This window comes from Nansenia antarctica (genome assembly GCF_963989245.1).
Source record: "Nansenia antarctica genome assembly, chromosome: 12".
Lineage (NCBI taxonomy): Eukaryota > Metazoa > Chordata > Actinopteri > Argentiniformes > Microstomatidae > Nansenia > Nansenia antarctica.
In genome coordinates, this window is record NC_137682.1 from 2,382,420 (window position 1) to 2,399,919 (window position 17,500).

At 50.1% G+C, this 17,500-nt stretch overlaps 3 protein-coding genes across 4 annotated transcripts in view; all 3 read right to left on the bottom strand.

Moving 5' to 3' along the window:
* Positions 1-5,398, bottom strand: part of LOC308168528 (insulin receptor substrate 2-B-like) — a gene marked incomplete at its 5' end in the record, with an annotated part of 19,907 nt that extends 14,509 nt beyond the window's left edge. Inside the window, 3 exon segments of the mRNA XM_080543128.1 lie at positions 1,037-2,729; positions 2,732-5,143; positions 5,351-5,398. Coding sequence (XP_080399254.1) covers positions 1,037-2,729; positions 2,732-5,143; positions 5,351-5,398 — 4,153 coding nt within the window.
* LOC308168152 (complement factor H-related protein 2-like) overlaps positions 1-17,500 on the bottom strand; it is a 499,130-nt gene that overhangs the window by 453,865 nt on the left and 27,765 nt on the right. The gene's annotated exons all lie outside the window — the stretch shown is intronic.
* The window catches only part of gc2 (guanylyl cyclase 2), a gene marked incomplete at its 3' end in the record, with an annotated part of 16,404 nt that continues 15,205 nt past the window's right edge, over positions 16,302-17,500 (bottom strand). Inside the window, exon 21 of the mRNA XM_080543131.1 lies at positions 16,302-16,380. Within this exon, the coding sequence (XP_080399257.1) occupies positions 16,302-16,380 (79 nt within the window). The remainder of the gene's footprint in view (positions 16,381-17,500) is intronic.

Here is a 17,500-nt window from a genome sequence, read left to right on the forward strand (position 1 = left end):
ACTTTCACACCATCTCAGGGTTAAACATGACTGACTTTCACACCATCTCAGGGTTAAACATGACTTGAAACTTTCACACAGCATCACATGTTTCACAGTCACACCGTGTTCTGAGATTAAATATGACTTAACTTTCTTTCACACCATCTCAGACCCCCTGACAGACAGGCTGCACACCACTCGCCTGGGGGGTTGCTGTTGTTGTTTACTAAACTCGTGTCGGGAAGCTTGTCAACTGTTATTGTTTTTACCTCGTCAGACATGACCTCGACAGGGAGATGCTTTCTAACGCGTCGTTCAAAGCAGCAACAACACAGCAGCATGAAGATCTGATGCAATCTTGGGGCCGCATTCTAAAAGCAGCCACCAGCTATTCTGAGTCTGACACACAGAGGAACTGTTACTATTTATAGGACTAGGATACTGACTATTGTTTTTCAGAAAACACACCACCACCACCACCACCACCACCACCAAGGACCGGTACTATTAATATGATAGTATGCTGTTCAGTAAACACACGAAACATCAAAACAAAACTGAGGGAGCTGCCGTTATTTATATCAGAGAATGTTTTGTAAACTCTTTTCAGTCAACTACGAGAAAACTAAACTGCTTCAGCAGTGCACAGACACAGACACAGACTCACACTCACACTCACACACTCACACATACTCTATAAGCTACAACACATGCAGACACACTCTCTCTCTCTCTCTCTCTCTCTCTCTCTCTCTCTCTCTCTCTCTCTCTCTCTCTCTCTCTCTCTCTCTCTCTCTCTCTCTCTCTCTCTCTCTCTCTCTCTCTCTCTCTCTCTCTCTCTCTCTCTCTCTCTCTCTCTCTCTCTCTCTCTCTCTCTCTCTCTCTCTCTCTCTCTCTCTCTCTCTCTCTCTCTCTCTCTCTCTCTCTCTCTCTCTCTCTCTCTCTCTCTCTCTCTCTCTCTCTCTCTCTCTCTCTCTCTCTCTCTCTCTCTCTCTCTCTCTCTCTCTCTCTCTCTCTCTCTCTCTCTCTCTCTCTCTTTCTCTCTCTGTCTCACCCTTCGATGCGGCAGTCATCCCGTCCGATTTTGTGAAGTCTATGCTGGCGTAGGCCCCGTTCTCCGGAAGGGGCACCGTGTTGTTGCCCGTTGGGGAGGGGGGCGGCATGGCGCTGCTCCCGTTGCTGCCCACCTGCTGGGGCTCCTCTCTCAGCTCCAGAGCGATGTAGTTGAGCCCGTTCTGGTACCCGACCGACACGTTACGGCACATCCTCCCCCCTCCTCCTGCTCCTCCAGAGGAGGCCAGAGAAGAGGCTCCTGGGGCCGTGCCCAGATCAGAGGCCCCCGGCTGGGCGGGGCGGGCCGTGGCGTCCCCTACCCCCTCCACACACATCCACACACTGTCAAAGGAGCCCGAGCCGGGCCACTTGGAGGAGGAACCCTCTGCGAGGTGAGGGGCTCCGTTGGGGGCCGAGGGGTTGGTTGAGGCTCCTGCTCCTGCTCCTGCCCCCCCGCCAGAGGAGGTGGAGGAGGACGAGGAGGAGAAGGTCTCGGAGCTGTGTCTCCGTCGGCCTTGGGGGTCCGCTCGCACCACCCTGGGCTGCTCGGGCTGGGGACTGGAGGAGGAGGAGGGGAGGAGGGAGGAGGAGGAGGCCGTGGGGGGCAGGGTTAGGGGGGGGATAGGACTAGGAGGGTAGCGCCCCCCCCCCTCCATCACACACAGATGCTGCAGCATGGCGGTGGGACTCCGCCCCCGAGACCCCGTCTCCCCTCCTCCTCCTCCGACCGCCGCGGCTCCGCTGAGGTTGAAGGTCATGTCGGTGTAGTCGTCTGTCGTCCCTCCTCCGGACTTCCAGTGCCCCCCCCCGGTCGTACCCGAGGCCAGAGAGCCCACCGCCGCGGAGGAGGCCAGGGGCCGGATGTAGCTAGGGGGGTTCCACGGGGCCACCAGGGAGGGCCGAGGGGGGAGGGACTGGTTGTTTTTAGCCGCCAGACATCCTCCGTCCTGCTGGTCCCCCACCCCCACCTCCAAGCACATGTAGTCCTGGTTCTGGGGCTGATGATGCTGGGGAGGGGAGCGCCGCTGCTGCTCGCCGGAGGAGGACCCCAGCGAGGGTGAGGAGGAGGCGTCCCTGGCAGCAGACGACGGGGGCGCGGGGCAGGTAGTAGGAGGGGTGGAGGTGGGGGTAGCGTACCCCCCCCTGTCTCCTCCAAACTCTATGTTGATGTACTCTCCGGGGCTAGAGGACCGCCCCTCCGCGGTGGAGGCGGATGCGGTGGCTGGCTCGCTACTGACCCGGAGCGACCCGTGGAAGCTGCGCCGGCCGAGGGGGAGGCGGTTAGGGCGGACCGCCGGTCGGCGGTCGGCGGCACCGCCGTTCGAGTGCTGCGCCCCGTACGGCGGAGGCGGGTGGGACGGGGGGGGACCGTTGGCGTTGGTGCCCCCCCCCCCACCCCCGGCCCCGGACACACACCTGGTGGTACCCCTGTCTGAGGTGGAGGAGGTCGAGGAGGCGGCGGTGGCTATGGAGGAGTAGACCGGCTTGTTAGCGGGAGAGGGAGAGCTCATGGGGACGTACTCGTCGTGCTCTCTCTCTCTCTGCTGGTCCCCTCTCTCTCGCTCCCCTCGCTCTCGGGCTGGGGCCTTGTAGGAGCGGGGGAGCGAGAAGTAAGGGCTGTAGGAGGACGTGGGGGTGTCGGCGGGGGTGCTCAGGACGTAGTAGCCCTCGTTGGAGAGCTTTCGCCCCCCGGCCGTGCCCCCCCCCCCCCGGCCCCCCCACCGCTGCTGCTGCTATAGGACATGTCCATGTACTCTCCGTTCTCAGGGCGCTCTGCTGTACCTATACCACCACCCACACCACCACCGCCACTAACGCCGCTACTCCCAGCTACGCTGCTGCTACTGCTGCTATGAGGGCTAGGGCTGGCCTGGACCGGGGAAGAGGAGCTGCCTCCGCCTCCGCCTGGTAGCATCATCATGTAGCCGTGGGAATCTGAGGGGTGGGGGTGGGGGTGGGGCTGGGCAGAGCGCTGGGCCAGGGCCGGGCTGTGGAGCTGGGGGGAGTGGGAGGAGAGGGAGACCTGGGGGGAGTGGGACAGGGTGACCTGGGGGTGGGGGTGGGGGTGTGGATGGGGGTGCGATCTGGGTTGCATAGGCATGTAGTCGGGGGCTTCGCGGTGGGGAGAGGCCGCCACCCCGCACATCATGGGCATGTACCCGCTGTCCTCCTTCAGAGAAGACGAGGCGGCGGAGGAGGAGGAAGAGGAAGGGGGGGGGGGGTCTTGGTGGCGAGAGGAGGGGGGAGGCGGCCGGTGGCTCTGCTGGCTGTGCTCCGAACAGGAGGAGCTGTAGTCGGAGCGGAGGGAGGAAGAGGAGGAGGAAGGCTGTCCTAACCCGCCACCGCCACGAGAGAGAGCCTCCGCCACGGACTCGTCCTGCGAGAAGGTGGTCTGGGTCATCTTCTGGTACACCGCCACGCCCCCCACGCCCGCACCCCCGCCCCCCACGACGGGCCTGGAGAACGAGTGCGTCCGCCTCCTCAGAGAAGAAGAAGAAGACCTGTTGTTGTCGTCCTCCGCGGTGGTGGACGTGCTCTCGTCCCGCGGCGTCTCGGAGGCGGCGCCCCCACCCCCGCCCCCTGAGGCGGTGCCGAACACCTCGCGGTGGTGCCAGCCCATGGCCATGTAGTCGCTCAGGCAGTTCTCCTCGCGGATGGGTGGCGTGTTGCCCAGGGAGTCGGGCGTGTTGCTCCTCACCCGGAAGTACCTGAAGTCCCCGGGGCTCGAGCCGTACTCGTCCGAGGAGTTGAACCCGCCGTCCGAGGGCGAGCCGCAGATGGACGCGCTGGAGGGGCGGGTCAGCGTGTCCGACACGGAGCCGTGCCCGCTGCTGCTCGACACGCTGACGGGGCTGGTGGCGGAGGGGAAGTGGGACACGGGGAGGGAGGCCGAGCGGGCGTGGTAGGAGGAGGAGGCGCTGCTCGGTAAGGCTCTGACGTATCGGCCTCCTCCTCCTCCGGCTCCGCCTCCTCCTCCACCTCCGGAGGTGGTGCTGCTGCTGCCCGCGCTCCCCGCCCCGCTCCCCGCGCCTTCCTGGCGTCCCAGGTGTATGCGGGCGGTGTTGAGGTGGATGAGGCTCCCGGTGACGGAGCGGAAGGGCCGGTTCATGGTGCCCTCGCCCTCGCTCGACGTGCGGAACCGGTAGCCGCTGGCGCCGCTGCTTTTACTCGACGGCGGCGTGCCCCCCACCACGGACTCCGTCCGGGACCGCCGCTGCAGCCCCGTCTGGCTGGGCGGCAGGTTGCCTAGGTGACGGCGGGTGGTGATGAACGCGATGGGGTTGGAGCCCGACGACTGGCTCTTGCTCCGGGGCCGGAACTCGGCGTAGGCTTTCAGCGCCTTCATGGTCTCCAGGATGGTCTCGTGCATGTTCTGCGCCACCACCGAGTCGTCCACCTGCATCCATATCTCCCCGGGGCCGATGGACGAGGAGCGGCCCACCTCGATGAAGAAGAAGCTCTCCGAGTGGCCGCAGCGGCGGATGTTCATCAGCTGGAGGTTGACGCACGGCGTCTCGGAGTTCAGCTTGACCAGGTGGACGGTCTTGGTGCTGAGGCACAGGCGGTAAACGCCAGTGAGGTTCTTGGTCTGTCCCAGGCCTTTCGGCTTCACGTTCACCTGCCACACCTCCTTGAAGACGGTCCCGGGGGTGACGGTGCCGTAGCCGTCGTCCAGGTCGTCGGAGTCACCGCCCGAATGCCCCTTCTTACCCTCGCTCATCAGCTCGCTCAGCGCCACGTACCAGTCCTCCTGCTCCTGCTCGTTCTCCGCCACGATGGCAAAGTACTCGTCCTTCGTGTACAGGGCGATGAGGTGTTTGTTCTTGGAGTCCGCCCTCTTGTTGACGGTGAAGCACTGGTAGAGATAGATCACCCGTTTCGGGGGAGTAGGGGTGACCGGGGCGACCGCGCCGCCGCCGCTCGCAGCAGCGGCAGCAGCAGACGCAGACGCAGACCGCAAGCAGCTATTCCGGAACTTCTTCTCGCTGTCGTAGTACTCCAGCCGGCTGAGGCCTAGGTGGCTGGCCGCCCTCAGCACGAAGAACCTCTTGTGGCCGTGTTTCTGTTTCCTCAGGTAGCCACACTTCTGAATGTCGTCCACCACGGGCTGGGGACTGGAGGAGGAGGAGGAGGGGAGGAGGGAGGAGGAGGAGGAGGGGAGGAGGGAGGAGGAGGAGGGGAGGAGGGAGGAGGGGAGGAGGGAGGAGGAGGAGGGGAGGAGGGAGGAGGAGGAGGAGGAGGGGAGGAGGGAGGAGGAGGAGGTGAGGTGTTCCTCATGTTCCAGCTGGAGTCTCCCCATGATAGAAGAACCTACAGGGGTGAACGTGCTGCTGGTCATGTTGCAGACGGAGGAGGGCTTCATTCCGTCAAAAGCAGCAACACACACACACACACACACACACACACACACACACACACACACACACAAAAGACTCGGGGGGGGGGGGGGAGCCGAGCCTTTACTCCCAAAACATGAACGGGGGTCTGTCTGTGTCCATACGGCTTAGGTTAGGTTAGGTTAAGACAATTGACCTTTGATTGTTGTGTACTCCTCCTCGAAATGAAAGGGGCAGAATCTCACAGTGAATGTATATTATTACCGGTAAAGCCGCTGTGTTGACGCCGGAGAGGAGACGCCGCAGCAGAGGGCCATCGGGAGGAGTTAGACCCGGGGAACCCCCTCTTCCTTCCTTCCTTCCTTCCTTCTCCTCTTAATGAACAAGAGAGGCTCTCTCAGGTTTCTCTCGTTTCCATCGGCGTTTAGCCGCCCTCCTCCTCCTCCAAAGCCCCACAGTTAGGGGTTAAGTGCCTTGCTCAAGGCCACCATCACCCAGACAGGAACAACAACAACAACAACATCCGCTTCTATCGCACCGTTACGAGGCGCAGCAGCAGCGGGGCTAACAGCATCTTTCCGGGGGGGGGTTAGGGTAACATCCAGGTTAGTCCCCCGGTGGTAAAGCCCAAGGAAAGCCTCGATCTTCGGGTAAAGCTAGCAGCGATCTGTCCCTCCTCCTCTCTCCCTCTCTGTCCACATCTCTACACAGCTGGCACTGGGGTTCTAGAACGTTGAGAACACAGCTGGCGGGGGTTCTAGAACGTTGAGAAGGGTTCTAGAACGTTGAGAACGTCTCTCCTGGCTAGCAGCGATCTGTCCCTCTCTCCCTCTTCTCTGTACACATCTCTACGGACCCCAGAGCACAAACAACACGTGACCCCGAGCGTCACGTCACGCACAAGCGAGGGAGGGAGGGAACAATGAGCTAGACGGCGGGCTCCGATTGGATGGTCGTGGAGATTGACTGTCGTTGACAGGCGTCTGAGCCAATCGTTCACGCACAAGCAAGGGAGGGAGGGAACAATGAGCTAGACCGGGGGCTTCCGATTGGATGATTGTGGAGAGTGACTGTCGTTGACAGGCGTCTGAGCCAATCGTTCACGCACAAGCGAGGGAGGAACAATGAGCTAGACGGGGGGCTTCCGATTGGATAGTCGTGGAGATTGACTGTCGTTGACAGGCCGTCTGAGCCAATCGTTAGGGGTTGTTAGTGTTTTACGTCAGTAACGGGTTGAGCAATGGAGTTTCATTGAAAGTGTTCGGGAGGGCGGAGACGTGATGATTGGTGATTGACAGTTTAAATGACCAATTATCTGAGGCGTAGCGATAGACATTTGTTGACCCCGTGCCTCTCAATGGTCAATACCTTGTGATTGATGCGTGTGATATCCAATCGTAGTTTAGCCACATGGACCATTGGCTGTGCTGTTTTTTTTATCCTCACCAAGGTGAATCCCCCTCCCTCATAGCGCGTCTCTCATACTATCTATTTGTGGGGTTTTAAGAGCCACAACCAAAAGCTACAACCCCTTTGCCCTTTAGTTATTAACATATCGTGACGTTAGAATTAAAAGGTTCATTTTTGTCAAAATGTAGTTTTTTACATAATCTGATGTTTATTAATGCCTGTGTTTTTTTTTGTTTTTTTTATGTTGACATTTTTAAGTTCGTAATAAATAAAATACAAAGGTTCCATCTCACAGAACATAATGGAATGTAAAAAAACGTTGACGCTCAATATCTCTGAACTGCCTAAACGGAGATAGAACCTTATCATTCTAAACGGAGATATAACCTTATCATTCTAAACGGAGATAGAACCTTATCATTCTAAACGGAGATAGAACCTTATCATTCTAAACTCACAATGTGGTAGTTAGTTCCTATGTTGCCCACTGACAGGCCCGTCACTATGGGCGGGCCTCAGGGGGCCAGGCCCCCCCACAGACGTGCTGGTGCCCCCCCAACTGGCAGCCAGATATTTAAAAAAAAAAACAAAAAAAAAAAACATATTTTATGTTAAATGAAGACATTAAAATTGAGAAACAATAGTGTGTTTTTCATTTTGTTGGACGGGATTCTAGTGACAACCAATCATTTGAAAGTTGAAAGTTGAAAGTTGCACGTTACGCACGCTGCTGCTCCCGCCATTTCAGTTGTGTGAGGCGAGCACTGAGCAGTTGAGTGAAATCTGCGCTTTTTGATGGATAAAGCTTTTTGAATAAAGATGGATATAAGAAAGTGGATTACCGGTAAATCCTCGAAAGGTGCAGCTGCACCCAACCCCGATGGACATACGTAGCACCAGCATTAGCGACTGTGGGCAGCCTGACACTAGCACCCCGACGGCTACCACTAGTGAGGTAAGTCCTACTAGCCCAACTGTTAGGGCTAGGGCTACTACTAGCCTTGCTAGCCCCCCGATGAAAGTTTTGTTACTTTTCGAGCCACCAAACAGACTGCTACAAAGCGAGAACATGGACCTGTTCACTGCGGTTACTCTTGTGAACAGTGCATCTGAATGCATAAAATCACTGCGCACAGAGGATGAGTTTACTGCGCTCTGGGACCTCTGCTCTCCTCCAGCCTCAGCCACTGACGAGGCTGGTCCCAGCTGTCCAACTAAGAGAAGACGCACAATTAACAAGAGCTTTGGTGCATTTGTAGTTGAAGGAACGGTTGGACAGTCACAGAGGGACACTGGCGAAAAGACAGAGTTCCTGAGAGTGTTTTACAGTGTTATTGATGCTGTGCAAGGAGAGATGGATGCGCGTTTTGGAGAGCGCAGCTGCAAGCTCATTGGTGCGCTGGCTGCTTTAAACCCAGAGGCCGAGGATTTCATGGATCCATCGAAGGTCACTCCTCTCCTAAGATTAGCTCGAACTGAAGTGGTTGAATCTGAATATGCTGTGGCTCGTGGTGGGTTCCTGGTAAAGAAGATGGAGGACACCTCGTTTCCCCCCAAAGATGGACAATGGACAATAGCCAATATTCTCAGTATACATTCCACTCAGCACTCCAGGCCATGCCAACTGTCATCCAAGCTTATACACTCGCCCTAACTTTGGGAGCGTCTACCGCGACTTGTGAAAAGTATTTTTCAACACTTAAAAATGTTTTCTCTGAGCATCGGCGCAGCATGTTGCACAAGCGCAAGGCTCAACTGATTCAGCTTGCCTTCGAAAAGGACCTCACCCACAAGTTCAAGGATGAGTGGAAGGACTTACTGATGAGGAGATTCAGCACTGAAAAACGCCGCCTCCTTCTTTTCTGAGCCGGGTGTGTGTGTGTGTGTGTGTGTGTGTGTCCGTGTGAGCACACGCCGTGGTGATGTTTTGCTAGTTGTATTCTCGACAGCTTTTTCAACTGGAGAGATGAGCTGTTTGCACGGTTATGCTATATTTAATGTGCTTTGTGTATAACGTGTTCAATGATGAGGATCTGGCTGATCCTATTTGCTGTAGATGGGTGGTTTTAATGTGATGATCACACGATCGGTCGGTCATACTGTATCCCTTTTGGAAGTGCACTGATTGCGTGCCAGTCTCCTAATTTTTGTTACGTAGGCTATCCCTGGCATTTATTTAATTCTTGTTCTTGTAAGTGTGCCGGGTTGGTGCCAATTATTGACCTGTGCGCATTGTAATGCACAACTTGGCCTCTCCACGCTATAAAGTAACTTGCATTCAAATAATTTTAGCTTAGGCCTACTCGGGTCGACAAGGCCTTGTAATAAACCAGCTTCGCCTGTGTTTATTGTTATGTTATTTGCTGCATTCTGATAATTTTAGGTCTAGTCTTCATCGGTAGGCTACGTGTCCAATTTAGCCTCTGCAACCTACTATGCATGTCAGTGTTGCATGACGAATACCATAGCATATCGGATTATATAAAATAGTTAATAATAATTGTGCCCCCCCATGCAGCTCATTGGCCCACCCTAAGACTGGGCCCTGGTGACGGGTCTGCCCACTGATAACCAGGACAGGATGGTCCAATCCAGTCAGATCTCACGGGGTACAGCTCAGGGGTTTATTTAGATCCCGGGGCCTAATTGACACTGTGATCAGTCTGATCATTAGTGACCTCCTCAAAATCTTGTTGGCAAATTGTTTACAGATTTACATTTTTGTTTTACATTCACATAGGCCTACCAGTGTCTCTTGTAAACTAGATAATATCTCACAATGACACTAACCTACCTTGATACATAATGGTTAAAAAAATAAATGTGTCATAATGTTTCCGTTCACAGACGTACAATATAGGCTATGATCGTCATGCATCTCATGTGTCTTTTTGTTTTGTTAATGAACCGTGGTGCTTAGGCAATCATCTATCCCTCCAGTCTAGTCAACCTGCCAGTAGAGAGAGAGAGAGAGAGAGAGAGAGAGAGAGAGAGAGAGAGAGAGAGAGAGAGAGACAGAGAGAGAGAGAGAGAGAGAGAGAGAGAGACAGAGAAAGAGAGAGAGCGAGAGAGAGAGAGACAGAGAGAGAGAGAGAGAGACAGAGAGAGAGAGAGAGAGACAGAGAGAGAGAGAGAGAGAGACAGAGAGAGAGAGAGAGAGAGACAGAGAGAGAGAGAGAGAGAGAGACAGAGAGAGAGGGAGGGAGAGAGAGAGAGAGCGAGCAAGAGAGAGAGAGAGTAAAGTATTACTGATTTTATCCAAACACAATTTAGCCTAGTCACTGTCCTCACAGTGGACTGTGGTATTTCACCACAGCCTACTGTAGGTCACATATGAATTTTCCAATGGGGGGGAATCACCTCATTCATATTCATATTCAAGTTTTTTGTAAATGTGGAAAAACAGTTCTGCAAAAACTATTTTTTTTAGACAATTGAATCAGATAAATATTTCTTGAGAAACATATATTGAACATATATGATACATTTAACAACATTCCATTATTTATTCATTGTCCTGTCAATGCTTTTGTTAGATGTTTGTCTACCAATATTGCAGTGACATTGCAACAGAAAAATGTCCATCGTACAAACAGCGCCCTCTACCGGTATCACGGGGCATTTACTCGAGGCCTGCCCCTTGTGTTGTGCTCGTGCCATTTGGAACAAAAGGTTCTCCCCTACGTTGTTGTGTAACACTGTGATTATATTGATTATTTATTAGGCAATACTCTAGACTAGAAAGAAAAGTAAAAAGTAAAAGGTACATTTCCCCAATTGTACATTTCTAGTTGAGTTATTATTATTTCTTTTTTTTTAAGAGCATCAATATAACTAAAGAATAGTGAAACATGTTTCCTCAAGTGGAAAATGAACTAATTGCAATGTTGTGAAGTCAGTGATACTATTACTAACACGTGCTCCCCCCCCCCCCCCACACACACACCATCCCCCATTAAACCCTGATTACATAATAAATCCCATGATAGCAGACTGTATACTATAGCAATTCTGCACATTACGTTAAAAGCGTTGAAACACTATTTGTTTTTTATCTACTCACTAAATTGTTGGTAAAATTGGTAACTTGTTTATATGTGTGTGTGTGTGTGTGTGTGTGTAGATGTGATATGTATGCAGACATGTTTGAGAGGGAGGGGTGGGTGGAGGGGAGGGAGAAAAGCTGAAAATATTCATGCCTTTTTCAATGTACATGACATCTTCTATACTGGAATACAAAATATTATTTAAAAAATAATATATACTGTAAATAGATATTCAGGAATATGATGACGTATTTTATGTCATCAAAACATGTGTAGAAAAACCTCCCAGACCCCGTCAATAAGGTGCAATGCTGCAGGTAGAATGATGCACAGACGTGATTTATCACTAGGTGATGTTAGAATTATAAGGTTCTATCTCCATTTGTGTCAAATTTTAGTTTTTTTCATAATCTGATCCATTAGGTGTTTATTAATGCCTGTGTGGTGTTATTTTTAAAAATGTTGACATTTTTGAGTTAGTAATTCATAAAATACAAAGGTTCCATCTCACAGAACATAATGGAATGTAAAAACTTTGACGCTCAATATCTCTGAACTGCCCTAAACGGAGATAGAACCTTGTCATTCTAAACGGAGACAGAACCTTCTCATTCTAAACGGAGATAGAACCTTATCATTCTAAACGGAGATAGAACCTTATCATTCTAAACGGAGATAGAACCTTATCATTCTAAACGGAGATAGAACCTTATCATTCTAAATGGAGATAAAACCTTATCATTCTAAGCTCACGACTAGTCTACTCTGTATTCCTCTGTTCTCCCCTGCAGTCTAACATGTAGGCCTATTGAAGATCACATGTCAACAGAGTTCAGGGGTCAATTCGATTTCAATACAGCCAATTCAGGAAGTGATTTGATTTGACACAAAAAATCGAATCAATTCCCCATTTGCAATCATTGAATTGTTATTTAATTTACTTTTCCTGAATTGACTGAATTGAAATTCAACCGACCCCTTAAGGATATCCTCACTTGTCAGTAAAAACACACTGAGGACCCTATCAGGAGCTCTCATTCAATGTCACTTCGACTATGCCGTAACATCATGGTACTATAGAACCACAAAGGCCCATAAAACAAGACTCCAGACAGCCCAAAATAAACTGGTTAGGCTTCTGCTAGGCCTCAACCCTAGGACACATCTAACCGCTGCTCATTTTTTGAGCCTTGATTGGCTACGAGTAGTTGACAGAGTGCAGCAGCTTGCACTGGGCCTGGTCTTCAAGATTCGCTACACCACAAAGACACCCAAGTACCTGTCAACATACTTCCAAAAAGTGAACAACGTCCACACATACAACACCAGAGGAAGCTCCACGAACCACGTTCAACCGCGTTGCACCACAAACAAGGGGTTAAACTCGTTTGCAAACTATGCAGTAAAAATGTGGAACGCCCTTCCTATAATCTTAAAGGAGTGCAAAACACTGCCCACCTTCAAAACCACTCTCAAAAAACATTTACAGGAGGCTGCAATCCGTAACTGGACCCTCTAAATCAAAAATCAGATTAAAAGACCCGAACTACCCACTGTACATACTTTGTGTTTTGTCCCCCGCCCCCACCTGTGGTGTATGTCCCCACCTGTCCTACCCGCTGTACATACCTGATGTTTTGTTGTATTGTTCTTCCCATGATGGATGTATTTTTATCTTGTAGATAGTAATAGTTATTTGTCTGTATTATCTTGTAGATAGTACTAGTTTGTTTTGTCGGTCTTACATGTAACGATGAATTGAGAATCAAGGACCCCAATTGAAATAAGCCAGTGGCTTTCTTGGGTTTTTATCCTGTTAGTTGACCTTGTATGTAATATGTACTTTCATGTACCTACTTCTGCAAATCTTCTAATAAAGTTTTCAATCAATCAATCAAAACCCGAGTGCTTGAACCCTGTGTTCCATAGAGCAGAGTACATCATGTTTTTCGATGTACATCATGTCACTTTACGCACTTTACTTTTACACACACACACGCACACACACACACACACACACACACACACACACACACACGCACACAATTGTACTGTTACATCATGTCCTTTGATTTTTTTCCACTGTGGTGTCGACCATCACCAGCACATCTGGTGCTGAAGACCTGTGACCCAGACAGACAGACAGATAGACAGACAGACAGACAGAGAGATAGACAGACAGGCAGCCTGTGGCTCCGATGACGAGGGGGATGATGATGATGATGATGATGATGATGATGATGTAAATGGTGTTTATGTCTGATATTCCCATCAGTGTGTGTTAATCTGGCTGTATGGTCGATGAGCAGGGGCCTCGTTTATAGAAAGTACTTTGGATCAAATTTGATCTTACCTGTGTCGTACGTAGAAAACCACGTCAACGTAGTGATTTATACAATTTCAACGTGAGTCAATTTGACCGTGGAAACGATCGTAGCTCTACGTCGGGTATTGACCTTGCGTACGCACATTGCAATGACATTTTTACCAAGTTACTGACACTGAAGTCACTGACGCTGAAGTCACTGACGCTGTGGGGATGGTAAAATTGTCGCCATATGATAAAATCCACCACCTCCCCTGATTTTCTTTTACAACTTGAGTAGAGTATTTAAGCATGTGCCTGGTTAGTTGTCATGATCAAACATTACAAATGCAACATACCGAGAAGCCACCCTTCTCTGCCCTCTCCCGCTTCCAGACGAACGCCTACCCTATATTATAGCACTTGGCTTAATTCAGCCGCTATAATTGAGCCGCTATCACAGGGCGTTAATACAAACCTCATTCACCTGCGTTCATTTTACCTGCGTTGGTATTTATAGAAGGAAGCACGTACGCAACTTTAAACCATCTCAGCCCGTTTTATAAATAGAAGAATGTGCTTACGTGAAAGTCAAAGATGACGTTCAAGTACTTTTTTATAAATGAGGCCCCAGGTCTAAACCAGGGAGGGCCTGTAATCTGGTTACATGTCCCCCTAGCATGCGTCCTTCTAGTAGTTGGGTCATGGCCTCGTCCTTCTAGGAGTTGGGTCATGGCCTCAGGCCCTCAGCCCTGCCACGGTGGTGGTGGTAATCCAGACACAATAAGGTCACCAGATGCTGTGTCTGCGCTGATGCCCACCAGAGGGCGCTGTGGCCTGCTCACAACCAGACAGTCTTACCTGTCCTGTACTCAGCATGGTAACTGTGTTTGGTCAATACCTGAGCTGGCCATACATACTGTACACACCTGTACATTGATGTAAATGCTTTAGTCCAGTTTAAAAAATGTTTTTAGAATTAGCGAACACTCTAATTAGATTACATTAATAATCCATATATAATTAATCAATTAATTAATTAATAATCCACGTAATCCATATCTCTAATGGTTTATGGTAATCAAATGTAATATCTAGTAGGTTATAGACCTGCCTGTTACCTGGTTAGAACAGCATACAGACATACAGCATTTCTCTGTAACGTTTTCAAGCATTGTGGATTATCAAGATCCTTTGTCCTCTCAAGAGCAAAAGGGCTGTAACAGACCAACTGAAACCATATAACTGAAACAGACAGTAAGAGAGTCTCCAGTTATGTGTGTGTTCTATGAGCATCCTTTATTTCAACAGTCTGCTGCCACTTATTTCATCGTTAAACTATGGCCATATATTCAACGGTTTCTCTGAGGAACCACATCTGGGCCATGAAAGTGCATTATTGTGGGTTTATACTTGTATACGGCCAATTGTAACCAGTAACTAATGGTACTGCAAGCCTATTATAATGTCATGTCAAAATGTCTATAGTTCATTAGGACGACAACAAGCAATACTAACCAGGTTGGACATACAGTACATAAAGACAGACAGACAGACAGACAGACAATTTACGCTGGTAAACACAAATGATCCATCTGAGTACATTACAATACATGTTAAAGTGACAAGAGGATAAACACATGGAGAAGCCATACATGTATGTATGCCAAGGTCGGCGGTATTTATAGCTCCGCCCACCCAAACGTGCGTCTTGCCCCAGTGACAGTGGCTACGGGCGGTGGTGGGGTCGGCTTTGAATGTTTAATGTCATATTTGTATTTATCTGTAGGTCCATATAGTATGTTTATCGATTTAGTGCTTCCCACCGCCGGCCTTGCTCCGCCCCCCCCCCCCCACCGTCATCAGCTTGTCGGCCTTCCTACCTCTAGCACCCCCCCCCCCCTTTTTTTTTCTTTTTTCTTTTTCTGTTCCATGAAAACTCTCTTGTCTGGACCCCACTGTTAAGACCGGTGGGTTGGTGACATTGTGAGGTTGTTATAACACTTATCGCTGTGTGTTATAACACTGTTATAACGCTGTGTTCATTATTACAGATGAACAAGTGCTTCACAGTGGATCATCTGTGACTGTAACTCCAGGGGATCAGTTTTTTTTTCCTGGTAGTTTGTTTGAGATGCAGCAACAACTCCTCCACGGTATAGAAATGTCACTCAGCAAAAAAAGAAGAAGAAGAAACCGTTGTGTTTGGTTCCGACATCGGACCGTGCGCCGATCAGGAAAGTTTGTTCGTCATGGACATGAATCGGAGGAGGAGGAGGGGGAGGAGAACAGAGAGGTAAGAAGAGGAGGGGGGGAGGAGGAGAAAGGAGGAGTGCAGGGAAGGGAGGCAGAGGCTTTGCGAGACGCTCTTCTCCTCTCCTCTGATAACAGACCTGATCCCCGTGCCGCTGAGTAATGGATTCACAGACATTATTAATAGATCCACACCATGTGACTTCATCTAATCTCATCTCTTCTCATCTCATCACGCAAGCTGCTTCATATTTCAAACAAGCTTCTGTAATCTCTACAAGCCAGGCAGGGTATAGCCACTTTCGCTTCCCCCGACATGCACACGCACACGCACACGCACATGCACACGCACACATCCACCCACTCACACACACAGTCTCTCTCAGTTCCTCAGAGTTCCTCCACTGTCTGGAGGACTGTCTCTATTCAGACAGCATGACAGAGCAGTTACATATCCACAAGTTATCTCCTTCTTTGACTCTCCCTCTTCGGTTCTCATTCCAATTTATTTAATTGTTAATTGCATGCTCTGCAGTTGCTCTAGTAGTGATTTGGACTCATAGATTCCACACAGAGATCTCGTGGGAGAAGCACAAGTCTTAAACGGGTGGATGGGGAACAGCTACAAACATCCCCATCCACTGGTCTCGTTGATGGAGCTGTAGTCAGACTGGGAGGGTCTCATGGGGGAGTTGTGAACATGAAGATAGAAGCTCTTGAGGTAGCCGGCAATGAAACCCCCAAAAAGCAGTTCTTCTGTTTGTGCTGTTTCCACATTGCTTCAATGTTCCTGAGATTCCTTTGGCTGTGCTCTGGCTGTAGCTCCCATGATGCTCCCCCCCCTCTCTGGCTGGGTCAAAGGTCAACAACGGTGGTGCATCATGACGTTGTCGTCCTCGTCCATCACGATCTCCATCACCTGACGGGGCTTGAGTGATCTTCTTCTTCACGGTTCTTCTGCAGAAGCTCCTTAAAGCCCCTGGACATCTCAGGTCTGGAAGACACAGGGAACAAGAAAGTGCAACATTAAAGGTTCTATTCACATCAGGTCTGTAAACACAATGCTGGTGAACACAGATAAGACTCGGGGTACAAGAACGGACAGCTTATATAGCGTAGCATACATGACAAATAGGTTGACAAAAAACTGACAACATATTTTTTTTCTTGTGATGATATGCTATTCCCATGACGCTATTCAACCCTACGTCAACTGAAATGACATCAGTATTTCATATCATCCTCGAAAAGTCGAAGAATCGAGTTTATCAATGGTCAGTGACCAACAAATCACATCAAGGTCTGTGGTTGAACCCAAACTAGTGTTAGGCTATGTTTCTGTCACGATCCCAAAAGTTCCCAAGTCTCAAAACTGACATCCCCCCCCAAAAATGCCAGCCAGTAATGTTATACATTGTCCATGCATAAATATTACCTCAGTTATTCTTCTTTGCAAGTTGTTTCTCGGCAACTCGTTTCCTGGACCGGGCTATTTCCTCCAACATCAGGGTCTGGGCCCGTTGCCTGCGGAGATGAATTGAAGTCCACGGGATCAACAAAGCAGAATCTTCCAATATCCACACTAAGCACACTACTTTAGAATGCATCATGGCTCCAATCTACAACAAATGGCTCCATTCTAGAACGCATAGTGGGTTCCATCCATTCCAAGTGGTATGGTGGTGAACACTGATTTATACCTTTCGCATTGACATCATCCGTGTGGCTTTCCATAGCGTATTTTTATGACATCATAGATCAGCATAGGGATTCACATTTATACCATGTCATCTATGTGTTACGGTACATGTGGGAAAACTAGGGTTAGGGTTAGGTGCTAGGGTGCTACAGTTAGGGTTAGGGTTAGGGTTAGGATTAGGGTTAGACATGCCAGCATGTACCAAGTCGACGTAGCACCTAACCCTAACCCTAGTTTTCCCACATGTACCGTAACATATGCGTGTCTATGACAATGGGAACAAATGGAAATCTGCGCCGAGTATCTCAGTACGGACACTTTTTCGGGGATGTTTTGATGATCTCTGTGTGGACGTCCTCTATTGCTCAATACCATCCGCCCGGGCCCAAGTAGACCCAAGCAGAAGGTATAGATC